This window comes from Apostichopus japonicus, chromosome 19 (assembly GCF_037975245.1).
Source record: "Apostichopus japonicus isolate 1M-3 chromosome 19, ASM3797524v1, whole genome shotgun sequence".
Lineage (NCBI taxonomy): Eukaryota > Metazoa > Echinodermata > Holothuroidea > Aspidochirotida > Stichopodidae > Apostichopus > Apostichopus japonicus.
In genome coordinates, this window is record NC_092579.1 from 24505213 (window position 1) to 24520979 (window position 15767).

At 36.7% G+C, this 15767-nt stretch overlaps 1 protein-coding gene across 9 annotated transcripts in view; it reads right to left on the reverse strand.

The window, feature by feature from the left end:
• Window positions 1-15767, reverse strand: part of LOC139960263 (ankyrin repeat and fibronectin type-III domain-containing protein 1-like) — a 216172-nt gene that overhangs the window by 19543 nt on the left and 180862 nt on the right. For 8 of the 9 annotated variants that reach the window (XM_071958486.1, XM_071958485.1, XM_071958490.1 and 5 more), the window contains 3 exons: window positions 2290-2414; window positions 1733-1896; window positions 308-406 (listed from right to left, as the gene is read on the reverse strand). In XM_071958486.1, the coding sequence (XP_071814587.1) occupies window positions 308-406; window positions 1733-1896; window positions 2290-2414 (388 nt within the window). The remainder of the gene's footprint in view (window positions 1-307; window positions 407-1732; window positions 1897-2289; window positions 2415-15767) is intronic. The other variant, XM_071958487.1, reaches the window with a different exon arrangement.

Genomic DNA, 15767 nt, shown 5'->3' on the forward strand with positions numbered 1-15767 from the left:
ACCAATCAGATATTTGGATGACGTTTGTTATTGACCAGTAGGACTTTAGAGCATATTGAGTGGTTACCACACAGAATGAACAAAACTAAAAAAAACCTCTAATATGTTTGCTAGGGGGATTTTTGTTGCTGATATGACTGGCAGTTGTTTATATTTTGATGTTTTACATCACTGATGACAACAAAAAGTGAGAAGCAGGTAAAAGCAATGTTAGGAGCATAAATTGTTAGTAGTAAAGTTGTTAGTAGTACCCAGCATGGCGTGACCACTGCAAAGAATAAATAAACTCCAAGCGTGTGAGCCTTACGGTGATTTCTGTAACAGTCGCTTGTATTCCTCAGTCAATAAAACATTGATAAGCCAATCGTGGGGGGCAGAAGCATATGAGAAATCCGATTCATAGTCACTGTAAAAGGGGAATGAAACCTCACAATTTCCAGTTAAATTTGATGGAAGTACCCACTGCAACAGGAAGTTGTGTTATTTTAAATGACATGTTTACAGTTGACGACAGTTGACGTTATCTACTTTGACTGTCTGACGTATGTTAACAAGTCTCCGAGGGTTGTCTTCCAAACAGCTACAAGTCTAAGAAATGCTAATTATTGTGCTTGTTTTGTGTACTTAAAAGAAGATGGAGGATCTCAAGACAGACCCACTCAGACAAATATGATTTTGAAAACAGTTTAGCAAACTTTAGAATACAAGGCTGGAAGAGACCTCTTTGACTCTTTTTGTGACGGCACAGAATCCCCCAGCTCCATTTTCAGACTGATGTGAACTGCACCAATTGACATATAATATCATTAGTAATAAATAGAATGTTTTACTCTTCAATCTTAAGCAGGCACATAGAAAACAATTCTTATAACATTTTAAAGCAGAAGAAAGCATTTATAAAATATAAAGAGAAAGTTCAAAAGCAAAGATGATATAAAGCAAAGCATTAAGAGCAAAGTTTCCACTTGCAATGAATGTAACCCAATCAAATCTTCCAAAGTTATAGAAATATTCAGCAATCCAGCTGTCAGGAAAGAGAAAGTTGCATTTCTTCATGCATAGCATTTAGAATAACCATGCTCTGGATAGCTTTATGTGTACTGCTGTCCATACCAAATATAACACTCAGATTCTAGATGGATACCATGACAGATATATCAAAATGTCAACAAACTGATATTAAAGAATGATTTTACTAAAATTGACAAAAAGTTAAGTGTCGACATGCCAAGGTCCTAGAAGAAGGAAACCTTTGCAAGTAGATAATGTTCCTATGTATATTTTTGTTATTGTGATAATTATTTGCTGGAAGTATCTGATATGTTCCTTTAATGTCAAAGTGATGTCAGGTCCCTAGTCCAAGTCTGATTGGATCATCTCCATTGAAATGTAATATTCTTTTCACTTCATAGCACACAAGAAATCAAACTGCATTTGCCCATAACCTTGAAATATATTGTGAGAAAATTGTTGTGGAACTTCAAGTGAATGTCTTCTGATCATCCACTATCGCATTCATTCACAGAGGCTGATCTAATGGTCTGTGTGGTAGAATAAATGTTCAAGCAACCTCTTATGAGTCAAAGGTCATTCCTCACAAAAAGATGAGATATAGAAATGTGACCTGCTGAACCAATGACAGTAACTTTAAACAGTCTGAAACATACCAAAATCAAATAAGTTTCTTCCTGAAGTCATCCTTTAATACTGGTGAATATTCAAATGAACCTACCTGTCAACACTGACTGATCTTTGCCTGTGTTGTGGCTGGCTGTCATCAGAACTCAGGGGCATTGCCCTCACCTCTTTTCTTTCACCTCGTTGGCTGAAACGCCTGGCTAATTTGACTAAGCTTCCATTGCTGCCATTCTTAGGTGACCTATCTCCTGATGTTGTCTGCAGTTTATAGAGACAATATAACAGAGCTATAATCACCTTGTTGATTAAGTACTATACTGACAACTGCAATTTGAATACAAAAAGGTAGTATTAATGATTGTACACCAGCAAAGAGTTTAAGCTCACATGATATCACAGGTCACACCATTCCACTAATCCCTACACCTTCCATCCACCAACACTGCCTACCCATAATCTCACAGCTTAACACTAACCTGCCGCCTACTTGTAATCCTCCCACCTAAGCTTTAATCCCTCCACCTACTGCTAATCCTTCTTACAAAGCTAGGTCTTGATGACAAACCACTTAAAACTCCTGCCAATATACATAAATTAAACACAGATTAGCTACCAACAGAGAGAGGGTTGAAAATCCTAGACAAGGCATACCTGCTGTGCCTGAGGAGGGGCAGTATAGTACAGCTGCGTACAGGTTTGTGCAAAGGGTGTATCCTCTAAGGATGGTGACGTGTTAGGTTGGTAGGCATCATCATCCTCTAGCCTCCATGCAGCACCTGTAACAAAGAAAAACAAAAGATAAGATGAACCAGGCAAAACTAGACACATCAGCAGCTGGATGTGACAAGGTTGGAAACAAATACAGATAGACTATTTAAGCAGAGTTACAAACTTGGAAACAAAGGAAAATAAGCAGATTAGAAAGTTTTAAATTGAAATCTCTTCACCCATTAGTCATTTCATATTTGGTTTCTTATATGCAGCTAATTTTACTCTTTACTTTACTTTTTAAAGTAGACTGTTAAAAACATTATAAATGAGTGACATTTTACCTTTGTCTAATAGTAAAATGTTTATTTTTAAAGAAGCAGAATTCCAGCTTCTATGAATGGGAAAGGTGGTAACACCTAAGACCTTGCTTGACAAACCCCTGTTTTTACTGATTTCTCCTGACGTCATGCTAGCAACATGCCATGTTTACATTATCCAGGTGCACTTTCTTAGCTACAGAATCATTCAGTTGCTCTCAGAACAAAGTAAAATGAGAAGTGATGTTTAAGACATGCAGTTCATCACATATAGCAAAATGATACATGTAGAGACACACAATGGCAATGTCATCTTTCTTTACATATAGAGAAAAATGAATGAAAGTAACTTATAAATGCTTACTCACTCTTTTTTTTGACGAACATATATTAAATACAAATTAAGTAACTTGATATGAATGCTGTCTGATCAAGTGAAATTTTTCTGATTGCAGCAGCTGTCTAACCTTCCTTGCCCATCACAATACTACAGTATCGCCTACCAAGGGATTTATGCTTCTGTGGTTTGAAACTCTTGATGGCATCAAACCCTAAATGTCAAACCCTTCAAGGGATATACCTTGTATGCTAATTAGAATATATATAAGAGCCACATCGAAAGAAAAGATAACAGTGAGACAGTTCTTAGAGGCTTTATCAATTCATTCATGTTTTCAATATTTCTTACTTCTGCTTGTTTTTAATGTTTCCATTGTTGTTAATATTTCAATAAGTTTATTGTACATGCAGACATTTTCTTATGCAGAATCACTGAGGAATCTTGCAACCGATCACAGTATTATACAGATAAGATCACAATTCCTGGTAACTTCCAGAAGACGGCCAGATGTCAATAAAAAAGAAAACAGAGAGACTGGCACCTAATAAGACATGTTTTGAAGGCAGATTGCGGTGAGAGGCATGACTGGATATATTTTGTAGATTACAAGAAAAACAAGCTTGCTGCATTCAGTGTTATAGGTAATGAATAAGTGAAATTAGCTCAAAAGATAACAATGGCATTTAAGTAATGAGGACGTAGCTCGTTATCTTTATTTGTAACCAGAGGTAAAGTTGAAGGTTCACAAACCCCCCTCACACGACTTTACAACGTAACCCCTGGTCATTGGTAACTTGTCACACCCACACACCAAAGTGTGCACAATTCATATAATCCCTCCTGGGGTACTACAGTGCACCAGGTCTATGTGTCCCCTGGGGGACTTCCTATAGGTAACAACTAAATGAAAGCCAATTGCTGACATTTAACCATTAGCAAACTTCTGCCACCAACCTCTCCATTGAAGGGTGTACAACTCAATGATCTAAACATGAACATCAATGACAAAATGTCAGATGATCATAGGTGGTGGTACATACTGATGGCATATCACATGATTGGCAAGATATCCAGCCCTGCACAGAATGGCTGATGTCATATAATCAGACGACTGGGTTGAAGTAATGTCATAGGATTATACACAGAATTGCCTGGTTGTACAACCTACCACTTGTCAGACTTGAAATCTTCTTAAGATTTATAACTGACCTTAATTCTCCCTGTTGCATCTTTCATTTCTTTTACAAGTAGACTATTTAGCAACTGATGCAAAACTGCTAGATGTGCGATCATGGCCATTATGTTATAAATGCTACAACACAATAGTTTTTTTGCTATGGAGTACTGATTTTTTCATTTGATATTCAGAGAACTATTGCATCAAATGGTACCACAGTGATGTTTGTAACTGAATTTAGTAGCATAAGGTAACACAACTTGATCCACTCTCAACCTCAGTCTATAACTTGGTAATTCAAAATCGGCAATGAGAGCAATGTTTAATGATATCTAACAAACAAGCTAGTAGCTGAAGCAAGTAGCACTCCTTGCAGATATCTAAGTTACAGAACACAAATTCAAGAATCTCCAAACACACTTTTGCATTTCGCTTCTGTGTTGTTGACTATATCAGGTAATGCTGTAGAACCAATGCTAAGTTACTCATTGCAAAATCCATACCAGAAACTAACCCCTTGGGCATTATACAATGCTATGTTAAGTTTAGAATCATCATTTCTGGATGAATAATACAGCCTATTTGCCAGCTAGGTTTGCTCTTATTCATGCAGCAACATGTAACTCTGCTGATTAAAAGCACAAAACTTACCTGAATGTATTAAACCTGAAAACCTGCACGGAATGTGTATACCTCATGACAAGAAACAACAACTATGGAATGTATACCTCATTAAAAGAAACAGAATAAATGCTTTAAAGGATTTGCTAACTTTAAGTTAAGCACTCTATCCATTTAATTTTTTCTTTATCGAATGGTTAGTAATTGATTGATATTTTTGATGCTACCATGCACAGTATTAATGAGTACTAAAGAGTATTAAAGAGTTGCATAAATTTCATTTATCTCTTCAGTTACCACTGTACTTTAGATCAATATACTATTGCAGCCAAACAATTGCAATGATCAAGCATCTGTTAACTATTTATCCTACTGTTAAAACAGCCTACTCATTCTTCTTCTTCTTCAATAAAAAAAGTGAAATTACAAACAAAGCCACAACTACAATGATATTCAACCACCAAGTACCCATCAAAAAATGAAGAATAACAGCAATTTCATTAAGGTAGTAAAGAAAAGGAAATGGAACTTAAACATAAACAGAGGAAATACTTTCCTACAGCAGTTTTGCAGAATAACCTAAACTCCAAATTCATTTAATAAATCTTTGCTGAAAATGAAATACAAAACTTACTGGACACAATCGTTATCGCTGGTGGAATGTGTTTCTGCTTTTTCTTTCGGCTGACACTCATACTTGCATAGTGAGAATGAATGGGTAAACTAATGATATTGGTACACTCCTTCATTGAGATAGTATTAGATTCAAGCTCAAACAAAAAAGTGATCTCTTTTCTGTCTTCAAGGTTAGATGGAAATAATATCGTCTTTTTCTTCTCAATCCCCGAAATGCATGAAAATGGCCCTGTCACTTGACAGCTCTCCACAGAAAGTTCCGCACTTCAATTTGTTGGAGGACTAGAACAAACATTTGCACTTTATGGTAACAGCCTATCCACACACCACTTGAAATCCAATCTGACAGTAAGGTCTTAGAAGCAGAATGCAGCTTCGCCTGATTCACCTCAGAAGAATATATATACTGAAGCAAATTTTTCTGAACGTAAAATTGTGAAAAGTTTGCATTACTCCATGAAGGTGTAAAAGAATATGTTAACTTCAGTAATCACTACTGCATCTGTGATAGCTAAAACAGCATTCTAAATATAAATTCAGATTTACGCAACAAGTGCTTCAAATCTACCATCTAGCTCCCATTAAGTCATAGAGTAATATGCGACCTGCCAAGTTGCTCGCCGAGCAGGCACTCAGGATTTGAAACAAGCACTCAATTATCTTTCTACGTCACAACTGTCAGATGTTCAGCACAAGTCTGATTGGCTGTTTCAGAGACAAGTGAAGTAAATTCAACTTTTCATTGCAATGGTGAGGTTTAATTATAATGGTTATGCCAACCTTCTTTTTGGTCATGACAGCAAGCATATCAAGTAGGTGATTTTTTTTTCTTTTATTTTTTTGTTGGGTGTGAAACCACAATTTGCTTTACCAGATTTGCAGGAATATCACAAAATGCTTCAATGTTTAAGTCTCCCCTGTAAGTTTAACTTGGTTATTCTTCTGCCACAATTCACTTACTATTTGTTGATGGTTTAGTATTTATACCTTAGACCAGACAGTTATCTACACTGGTACTTTAGAGTGAATAGCTATTCATACTGACCAAATAATATATACCTACCTACTCCTCATATATGGAAAGGGACTTCCAAGTCTTTCACAAAGTGCCAGTTTCCTTTTGTGAGTGCTCTTTCATGTTTCTGCTAATATTCTTTGTAATTAAAGTGTCCTTTGTTATTTAAAGAAAGGCTCCTTTGTGGAAAAATTCAAACTTTGCTGTTGCCCAGCCTTTTACTAACTAGCTGTTCAAATAGTAATATAAGATGGACACCAAGTACATACAATATAAATGCCATGCCTACTTTCATGTATGTTTGGTAAATTTTTATATAGAATACTTTTGTGTAGTTTCTCTGCTAGTGAGATGGAAGTTTCTAAAAACCATCAAACTCTGGCTTTATCAAATGTCCCACAGCCTCAATGTATATTTTGTTTACCAATCAGCAGTTAAATTGAGATATATCTGCTAGCATTAGGTCTATTAACCTAAATATAGTCCTTGCTGCAGCAGTACAGCTTGCAACAGGATAGCATACAGTTGGTTAATCAAAACTAGAGTATGAAATATTTCCCGAAAGGTAATGAGGGCGGCATTGAAGAACTTAGAATACATAGACTTTGGATATTTGACCTGATTATTTTGCAGATGACATTGCAGGGTCCTACCTGTCCAGCGTGAGATTTGTCAGAGTGGTTCTACTTGTAATGCATAAGGTTGGCATGTAATATACATAGCCTGGCCAAACAATGGAGTCTGCAGCTCTGACTACAGCGGTCTGCATGTTACCATGTTGGTCAAATCTAATCACGGTAGTAATTACTGACTGCAATCAACGTTACACTCATTGCTGACTTTGTTATTCGCAGCCCCCCTCCCAATTGTGCAACGTCAGTAAGAGTGACTCCATAAGTTTTCCTTTTGGGAAACCAAAAAAGGAACAGGGAAATAGCTAACTCATGAAGATTAAGTGGAAGAATTCATCAGGTTTAACATTTTCCCCTTTTCAGATTGTTTTAGATGAAATCCTTGAAAAGCAGTGGAAATGTGGCACTAGGTACGTAGGAGAGAACTTACAATCTAACTAGTGCCAAATATCTATTAATGTCCTGTGGTTTTCATCGAGCAGTTCAAAGCTGCAAAGATATTGCTTTGTAGTTGTACTATATAATGATACCAAACTTAACAACTACAGCAACATATATACTGCTTTGCAAATGTACTATCAAATGATACCAAATGTAACTACTACATCAACACATATATTGCTTTGTAATTGTACTATCTAATGATACCAAACTTAACTACTATAGCAACATATATATTGCATTGTAATTATACAATATATTGATACCAAATGTAACTACTACATCAACATATATATTGCTTTGTAATTGTACTATCTAATAATACCAAACTTATCTACTACAGCGACATATATATTGCTTTGTAATTGTGCTATCTAATGATACCAAATGTAACTACTACATCAACATATATATTGCATTGTAATTGTATTATCTAATAATACCAAACTTAACTAGTACAGCGACATATATATTGCCTTGTAATTGTGCTATCTAATGATACCAAATGTAACTACTACATCAACATATATATTGCTTTGTAATTGTACTATCTAATAATACCAAACTTAACTACTACAGCGACATATATATTGCTTTGTAATTGTACTATCTAATTTATACCAAACTTAACTACTATAGCAACACATATATTGCATTGTAATTGTGCTATCTAATAATACCAAACTTAACTAATACAGCAACATATATATTGCTTTGTAATTGTACTATCTAATAATACCAAACTTAACTACTACAGCAACATATATATTGCATTATAATTGTACTATATTAATGATACCAAACTTAACAGTTACCGCAACATACATGTTGCTTTGTAGTTGTACTCTCATGATACCATATATTACTTAATCAAAGTGATACAAAGTTACACTGCATCCAAAATGTACTTTTAATGCCTTGAAGAGCAGGTAAAGTAAAGAAGAAAATCTATGATTTAAATAGTGGCTTTAGGAGAGATTAAATACAACCAGGTACCAATTTCTTTTAGCAGATTTAAACAGGGTGACAAGTGAGTCTTGTACATGGTGACGTACATTAGAGCTTAAAGGGGATTCTAGAATCACTCAAGTCAGATCAGATCACATCCAAAATAGCCAAGTGAACCTACACGTCTTTACCTCTCCAGCATAATCTCACTTCTTGTGAGGTGAGTGTCTCACTAGTAAGCTGCTCATAACTATCTATAGATCTCATATCAAATATATTCACTCAGTTGGTGATTACTAGCTTCCTTTTAAATGGGCACTAACTAGGTCTTAAGTGTTATACCTTATGTTCATACTGTTAAATGGATGAAACATTGATGGTTTAATGCTGATGCCTTTAGTATTGACACTATATTAACTGTTAACTGTCTCTTACATTGATCGGCAGAAGATAATGTTTTAAGCATTTGACTATGTATCAGTTTAATTTCTGAAACACTAATTGGTAGATGATGTACTGATCATTTGACTATGTTAACTATTTATGTGTGAAACATAGATCAGTAGAAGATTTCTTCAGTGTTTGACTCTGGTACTTGTGACATGGCTGTATTATTGATTGGTAAATGATTTCATTAGTGTTTGACACTATACCACTGGTATTACTGTCTGAAACATTTGTACCGTTTTGAACACTTAAATGGCTGAAATATTGATTGGTAGATGATGTTGACATTGGTAGATAATATTGACACCCGAATGGATAAGCTGATTCAAGTTAGTCCTTGTGGTAGCAGAACTATGTTTCCTTACTTTAATATTAAATCTGCTGACGACCTCCATTGTTAAGAAACTAGTAAAGCTCAAGCAGGCTAAAAATACCTGACCTTCAGAAACACCTTTATAACTGCATCTCTGTACGTCAGGAGAACACATCCTACACAATGAAAATAGAAGCAAGGTGCTTTGAATTACGCGACAGATAAAGAGAGAACCACTTATGTCTTACAAGCCACAAACAGGAAGGAACAAGAAACCATGTGGGCATGTTTCATCATCATGATTTCATGAGTGACTTAACTTTCAACTTTCTTCTCCTTGTTTAATGGTTATCTTGATTAAGAAATCTGGTTAATCAATCCCAAGATCTTCGTTTATACTCTTGGTTAACTTACCTAAGTTTAGCTCTGTTCATATACATTGCTGCTCAAGTCTGTTCTATCAACTGATTTAATTGTTCACCAATAAGTCAACTGTAAATATCATGCAACTACCAAGAAAGGAAGTCACAAGGTTAAGGTTATTTGTAGGTTTCGTTCCTTTCATGTGAGCCTAAGAGGTTGGAATAATAGCAGTGATATTAACACAGTAGTGCAGTTCAAAAAGGAGTCACTATCCTTACACTATTGAGGTACTACATTGATCACTATCCTAACAATAGCATTACTGCAGTGAATGTTGGGCTATACAACTTGTCTGTTATCATTAAACTATGCGTGGTAACATTCCATTGCCTCCTTAAAAAAGTTTACAATTATAAAAATTATATCCTACAGAGCGAGTAAAAAGGAGACTTTGGTTAAATTTCCACCTTGTTAACTTGTTCCTTTGCTGTATACTATATAAAAATTGAAAATAAATATATTTTATTTGGATGAGTACATTGTTTTTCACAATGTTGTATTACTATTTAGACTACTCCAAACTGAAGTCATTGTGTTATTCTCATGAAGTCACTTGATCATACCTTACCTATATTTTATGACTAATACCTTTACATAGTTTATATACCAAGGTAATATAATCATTGTAAGTTTAGTAGCAGAGCTCCCAACTGACCCGCAATTTGCGGGTTGGACCCGCATTCTAACACCCAAACCCGCTGACCCGCGCAAGCGTCCGAAACACCCGCATTGTAATTGTCAAGTATACATAAAAAAAAATTGCATCAAATTTTGACTTAGCAACCATCATTTCTTTAGCATTTAGCATAATAGAGTATAAAACCTCCTTTACAGCATCATTTGAACCTCAAATTAGCCTATATTTCTTTTCATTGGGGCGCAGCGAACATTTTCATGCCACGGGAAAGAATGGATTATCACCTACTATTCAATTTATTGATGTTACACACAAAAAAATGCATATTTCTCAGAAAATTTTGGGTGACAAAAGCCTTTCTAAGTGCCACCATTTTACATGTAGGCATCACCAGGATTCCAAAAAAGTTCAAAAGGGGAGGGGGACACCCCCTCCTCTTATACCCCTTCCCCAGGACGGCAATTCATGGCATGGACCAGCATTTGCCTTCTCAAGAGTTGGGAGCTATGTTTGTATTAGGACATCACATATTATAGAGCAATGTATTCATGCCTAAGAAATGAATATACTGTATATTTTATACCTAAACAATAGAATAAGCTGTGAAACTTCTAATTATAATATCTATATATTTCTTAATCTCAGATTCTGTTATCTCTTTACATATTTCATCGACAGCAACACTGATTTCACATGAACAACCTTCTTATTAGTAATGCAATCTGGCAATCTAGTCGGAGGAAAGTACTACATCATACCTGTGAATGTTCCAACCAAGTTTGCAGAAAATTGGCACAGCCGTTTAGGATGAGTTTTTGACACAAACTAAGCTAAAATATACATTTGGACTTCAACCATGTGACTTTCGACCTCGGTTCCCATGGCAACCACATATTTTGATAGTATGTGACATTACTTTTATACCTGTGAAGATTCCAAGTCAATTCAACATTTCCCTAAGAGTTACAGCTCAAATAAAAGCAACTAAATTTGACCTTTGACTTTTGTTCTGGGGTTTCGAGACATAAGGGTTTACCATGGGGTACCTTTCCACCAAATTTGGAGACAATCTGCCCCGCTATTTACGAGCAGTTCTTTACACAAATTGGACACACACACAGAGATACACACCCACTCACATGGGACATATTTTGACACCTCCCTCTATCACCCTGGGGTACCCCACCATGGATGACCCCCCCCCCCCGAGAGTAGCTTCTCAGGAAATTTACCATTACCATGGCAACTGTTACGACTGACATAGCTGTATATTTGCCCAACTGGCAACGGAACTTCACCCTCCCTATGGGAGCGATGAGATAATAAACTCATTGCATTTTCTCACCAGTATGTTTGTTGAATATCTCAGATCAGAAAGATTGTCTGCTCTGCAATCTTTAAAGTTCTAAAATTGGTTTGAGCAAACTAGGTGATTCCAGAACAAATCACTTAAGCCCATTTGCCATTAAAGGAAGTCTATAAATCCATTCCAGGGACGGAAATACAGAGCAATGAAAACTGGATCCCCAGGTGCAGACCGCAAACAGGTACCTAATCTTGGACATATCCACTAGAACCTGTAACGAATTACATTAACCTACTTCAGAGCGCAAAAGGTGTTACAAAAGATGATTAAATGAGAAAAAAACATTCTGCAGAGAAGCATGAATTAATTGACAAAATGTTAGGCATAATGGTATTAAAATTAATCCTTCAAATCTATCTACAGGACAGATTAACAAAATTGGTTTCAAACTTGGTTTGATCTAACATGTCCCATCTCACAAAAAAAAAACAACCTCCAGGTCGTATTAAGGCATTTTAGCGGTTTTGAAAGTGACAAATTTCCTGAAATGGATATGCATCTCACCTACCATTTAGTCACTGGGGTCAGATATCCCACAAATATGAACAAGTCAAATACAAGATATTTGTTAGCCTTGCACCATTTGTTGGCACAAGATGTTTTCCAACTATTATACTCTAGTGTTATGCCTTTGTTATTATAACCTTCAAAGTAACATCAATAAAGCTGAGAGGAATGAATTTTATAAGACTTGAAAAGAATAACTATGAGGACATCTCCATTTTGTTCATCTCTGTGCAATGAGCCAAACGGTAATTTAAGAAAGCTAACTCTTATCAGTATTTACATGATCATGTAATTCACTTCGTATTGTGTTTCATCGCTGTAGGTTGTTGTAAATTGCTAATTGCTGAAAGTTTAATAGGTTAATCATAAAACCTTAAAATTGAAACATTTCATGTTTTGAAAGTGGATTTTGCAAAAGGCTGGAAAATGTTACCTGAAACAATATTGGTAAAATTTACAACCACAAAATCATTTTAAAATATTTAAACAAATAATCAAGAAACATAAAGTGTATGGCTGAAGTTGCTAGGATGCTAAATCTTCTCAACAGGAGGATGTTTAATGTTACTTTTACAATTTATACTCTTGTCTACTAATATTTGTGATTACTGAGGTTATCTGCTTGCCTACTGGGATGTTAATAAGAGAGTAAATTAGCATCATTTTGTGGTGTCCAGTTTACTTCTATCTGCTACCATCAAGTACTTTTTGTTCTTTCTTGCCCGAGGAATAAGACATTTTTGGGTTGTTGACACTTTTACCATAGATTCCTTCACAGCCATGGCCTCACATCTTATTGGTGTTCTTGTCATTGGGCTATATATGTAGACTACAGTCAATACATCAAAAGCTGTCCAGTTTACAGTCACAATCTTCCAAATAGATGTACACTTTTGTTGGTGCTACCACTTGTAAACACATGAGAGGATAGAGTGCATTATCTGTAACTGATGTGCACTGAAACATAATAATTGTCAGGAAGAAGCACGTACCCATCATTTCTCTCCGTCCAATCATCAATCATACCTCTCTAATGAGCTGAACAAAATTTGATGATAGCTCGGTACTGCTGCCAACCCACATACATCAACACTTAGCTGAAAAAAGGACTAACGGTTGCAATTATTTCATGTTTTAGTTGATAAACTGAAGTTTTCTCTCTGGTAAAATTGACAATCTAATAATAGTCCAATCTAACACTAGTAAACATACTTATCTCAAGATTATTGTTCATGCTGTTTGACACATTGACCACGTGTGGAAGAACCTTTCAGTATAGTTGTTTCACAGATAAGATGATATTGTTGTTGAACCCTGTAAACCCTGTTTTATACTATCTTGACTACCACTACTGGTGTCTTCATATTGTACATCACAATTGTACATCACACTATCTTGCATCCCACTACTGATGTCCTCATACTGTGCATCACACTATCTTGTATCCCACTACTGGTGTCCTCATATTGTGCATCACACTATCTTGCATCCCACTACTGGTGTCCTCATATTGTACATCACACTATCTTGCATCCCACTACTGGTGTCCTCATACTGTGCATCACACTATCTTGCATCCCACTACAGGTGTCCTCATATTGTGCATCACACTATCTTGCATCCCACTACTGGTGTCCTCATATTGTACATCATACTATCTTGCATCCCACTACTGGTGTCCTCATACTGTGCATCATACTATCTTGCATCCCACTACTGGTGTCCTCATATTGTGCATCACATTATCTTGCATCCCACTACAGGTGTCCTCATATTGTACATCATACTATCTTGCATCCCACTACTGGTGTCCTCATACTGTGCATCATACTATCTTGCATCCTACTACAGGTGTCCTCATATTGTGCATCACACTATCATGCATCCCACTACTGGTGTCCTCATATTGTGCATCATACTATCTTGCATCCCACTACTGGTGTCCTCATACTGTGCATCACACTATCTTGCATCCCACTACAGGTGTCCTCATATTGTGCATCACACTATCTTGCATCCCACTACTGGTGTCCTCATATTGTGCATCATACTATCTTGCATCCCACTACTGGTGTCCTCATATTGCACATCACACTATCTTGCATCCCACTACTGGTGTCCGCATATATTGTACATCATACTATCTTGCATCCCGCTACTGGTGTCCTCATATTGTGCATCATACTATCCCACTACTGGTGTCCTCATATTGTGCATCATACTATCTTGCATCCCACTACTGGTGTCCTCATACTGTGCATCATACTATCTTGCATCCCACTACTGGTGTCCGCATATATTGTACATCATACTATCTTGCATCTCACTACTGGTGTCCTCATATTGTGCATCATACTATCCCACTACTGGTGTCCTCATATTGTACATCATACTATCTTTCATCCCACTACTGGTGTCCTCATATTGTACATCACACTATCTTGCATGCCACTACTGGTGTCCTCATATTGCACATCACACTATCTTGCATCCCACTACTGGTGTCCGCATATATTGTACATCATACTATCTTGCATCCCGCTACTGGTGTAATCATATTGTGCATCATACTATCCCACTACTGGTGTCCTCATATTGTGCATCATACTATCTTGCATCCCACTACTGGTGTCCTCATACTGTGCATCATACTATCTTGCATCCCACTACTGGTGTCCGCATATATTGTACATCATACTATCTTGCATCTCACTACTGGTGTCCTCATATTGTGCATCATACTATCCCACTACTGGTGTCCTCATATTGTACATCATACTATCTTTCATCCCACTACTGGTGTCCTCATATTGTACATCACACTATCTTGCATGCCACTACTGGTGTCCTCATATTGCACATCACACTATCTTGCATCCCACTACTGGTGTCCGCATATATTGTACATCATACTATCTTGCATCCCGCTACTGGTGTCCTCATATTGTGCATCATACTATCCCACTACTGGTGTCCTCATATTGTGCATCATACTATCTTGCATCCCACTACTGGTGTCCTCATACTGTGCATCATACTATCTTGCATCCCACTACTGGTGTCCGCATATATTGTACATCATACTATCTTGCATCTCACTACTGGTGTCCTCATATTGTGCATCATACTATCCCACTACTGGTGTCCTCATATTGTACATCATACTATCTTTCATCCCACTACTGGTGTCCTCATATTGTACATCACACTATCTTGCATCCCACTACTGGTGTCCTCATATTGCACATCACACTATCTTGCATCCCACTACTGGTGTCCGCATATATTGTACATCATACTATCTTGCATCCCGCTACTGGTGTCCTCATATTGTGCATCATACTATCCCACTACTGGTGTCCTCATATTGTGCATCATACTATCTTGCATCCCACTACTGGTGTCCTCATACTGTGCATCATACTATCTTGCATCCCACTACTGGTGTCCGCATATACTGTACATCATACTATCTTGCATCTCACTACTGGTGTCCTCATATTGTACATCACACTATCTTGCATCCCACTACAGGTGTCCTCATATTGTACATCACACTATCTTGCATCCCACTACTGGTGTCCTCATACTGTGCATC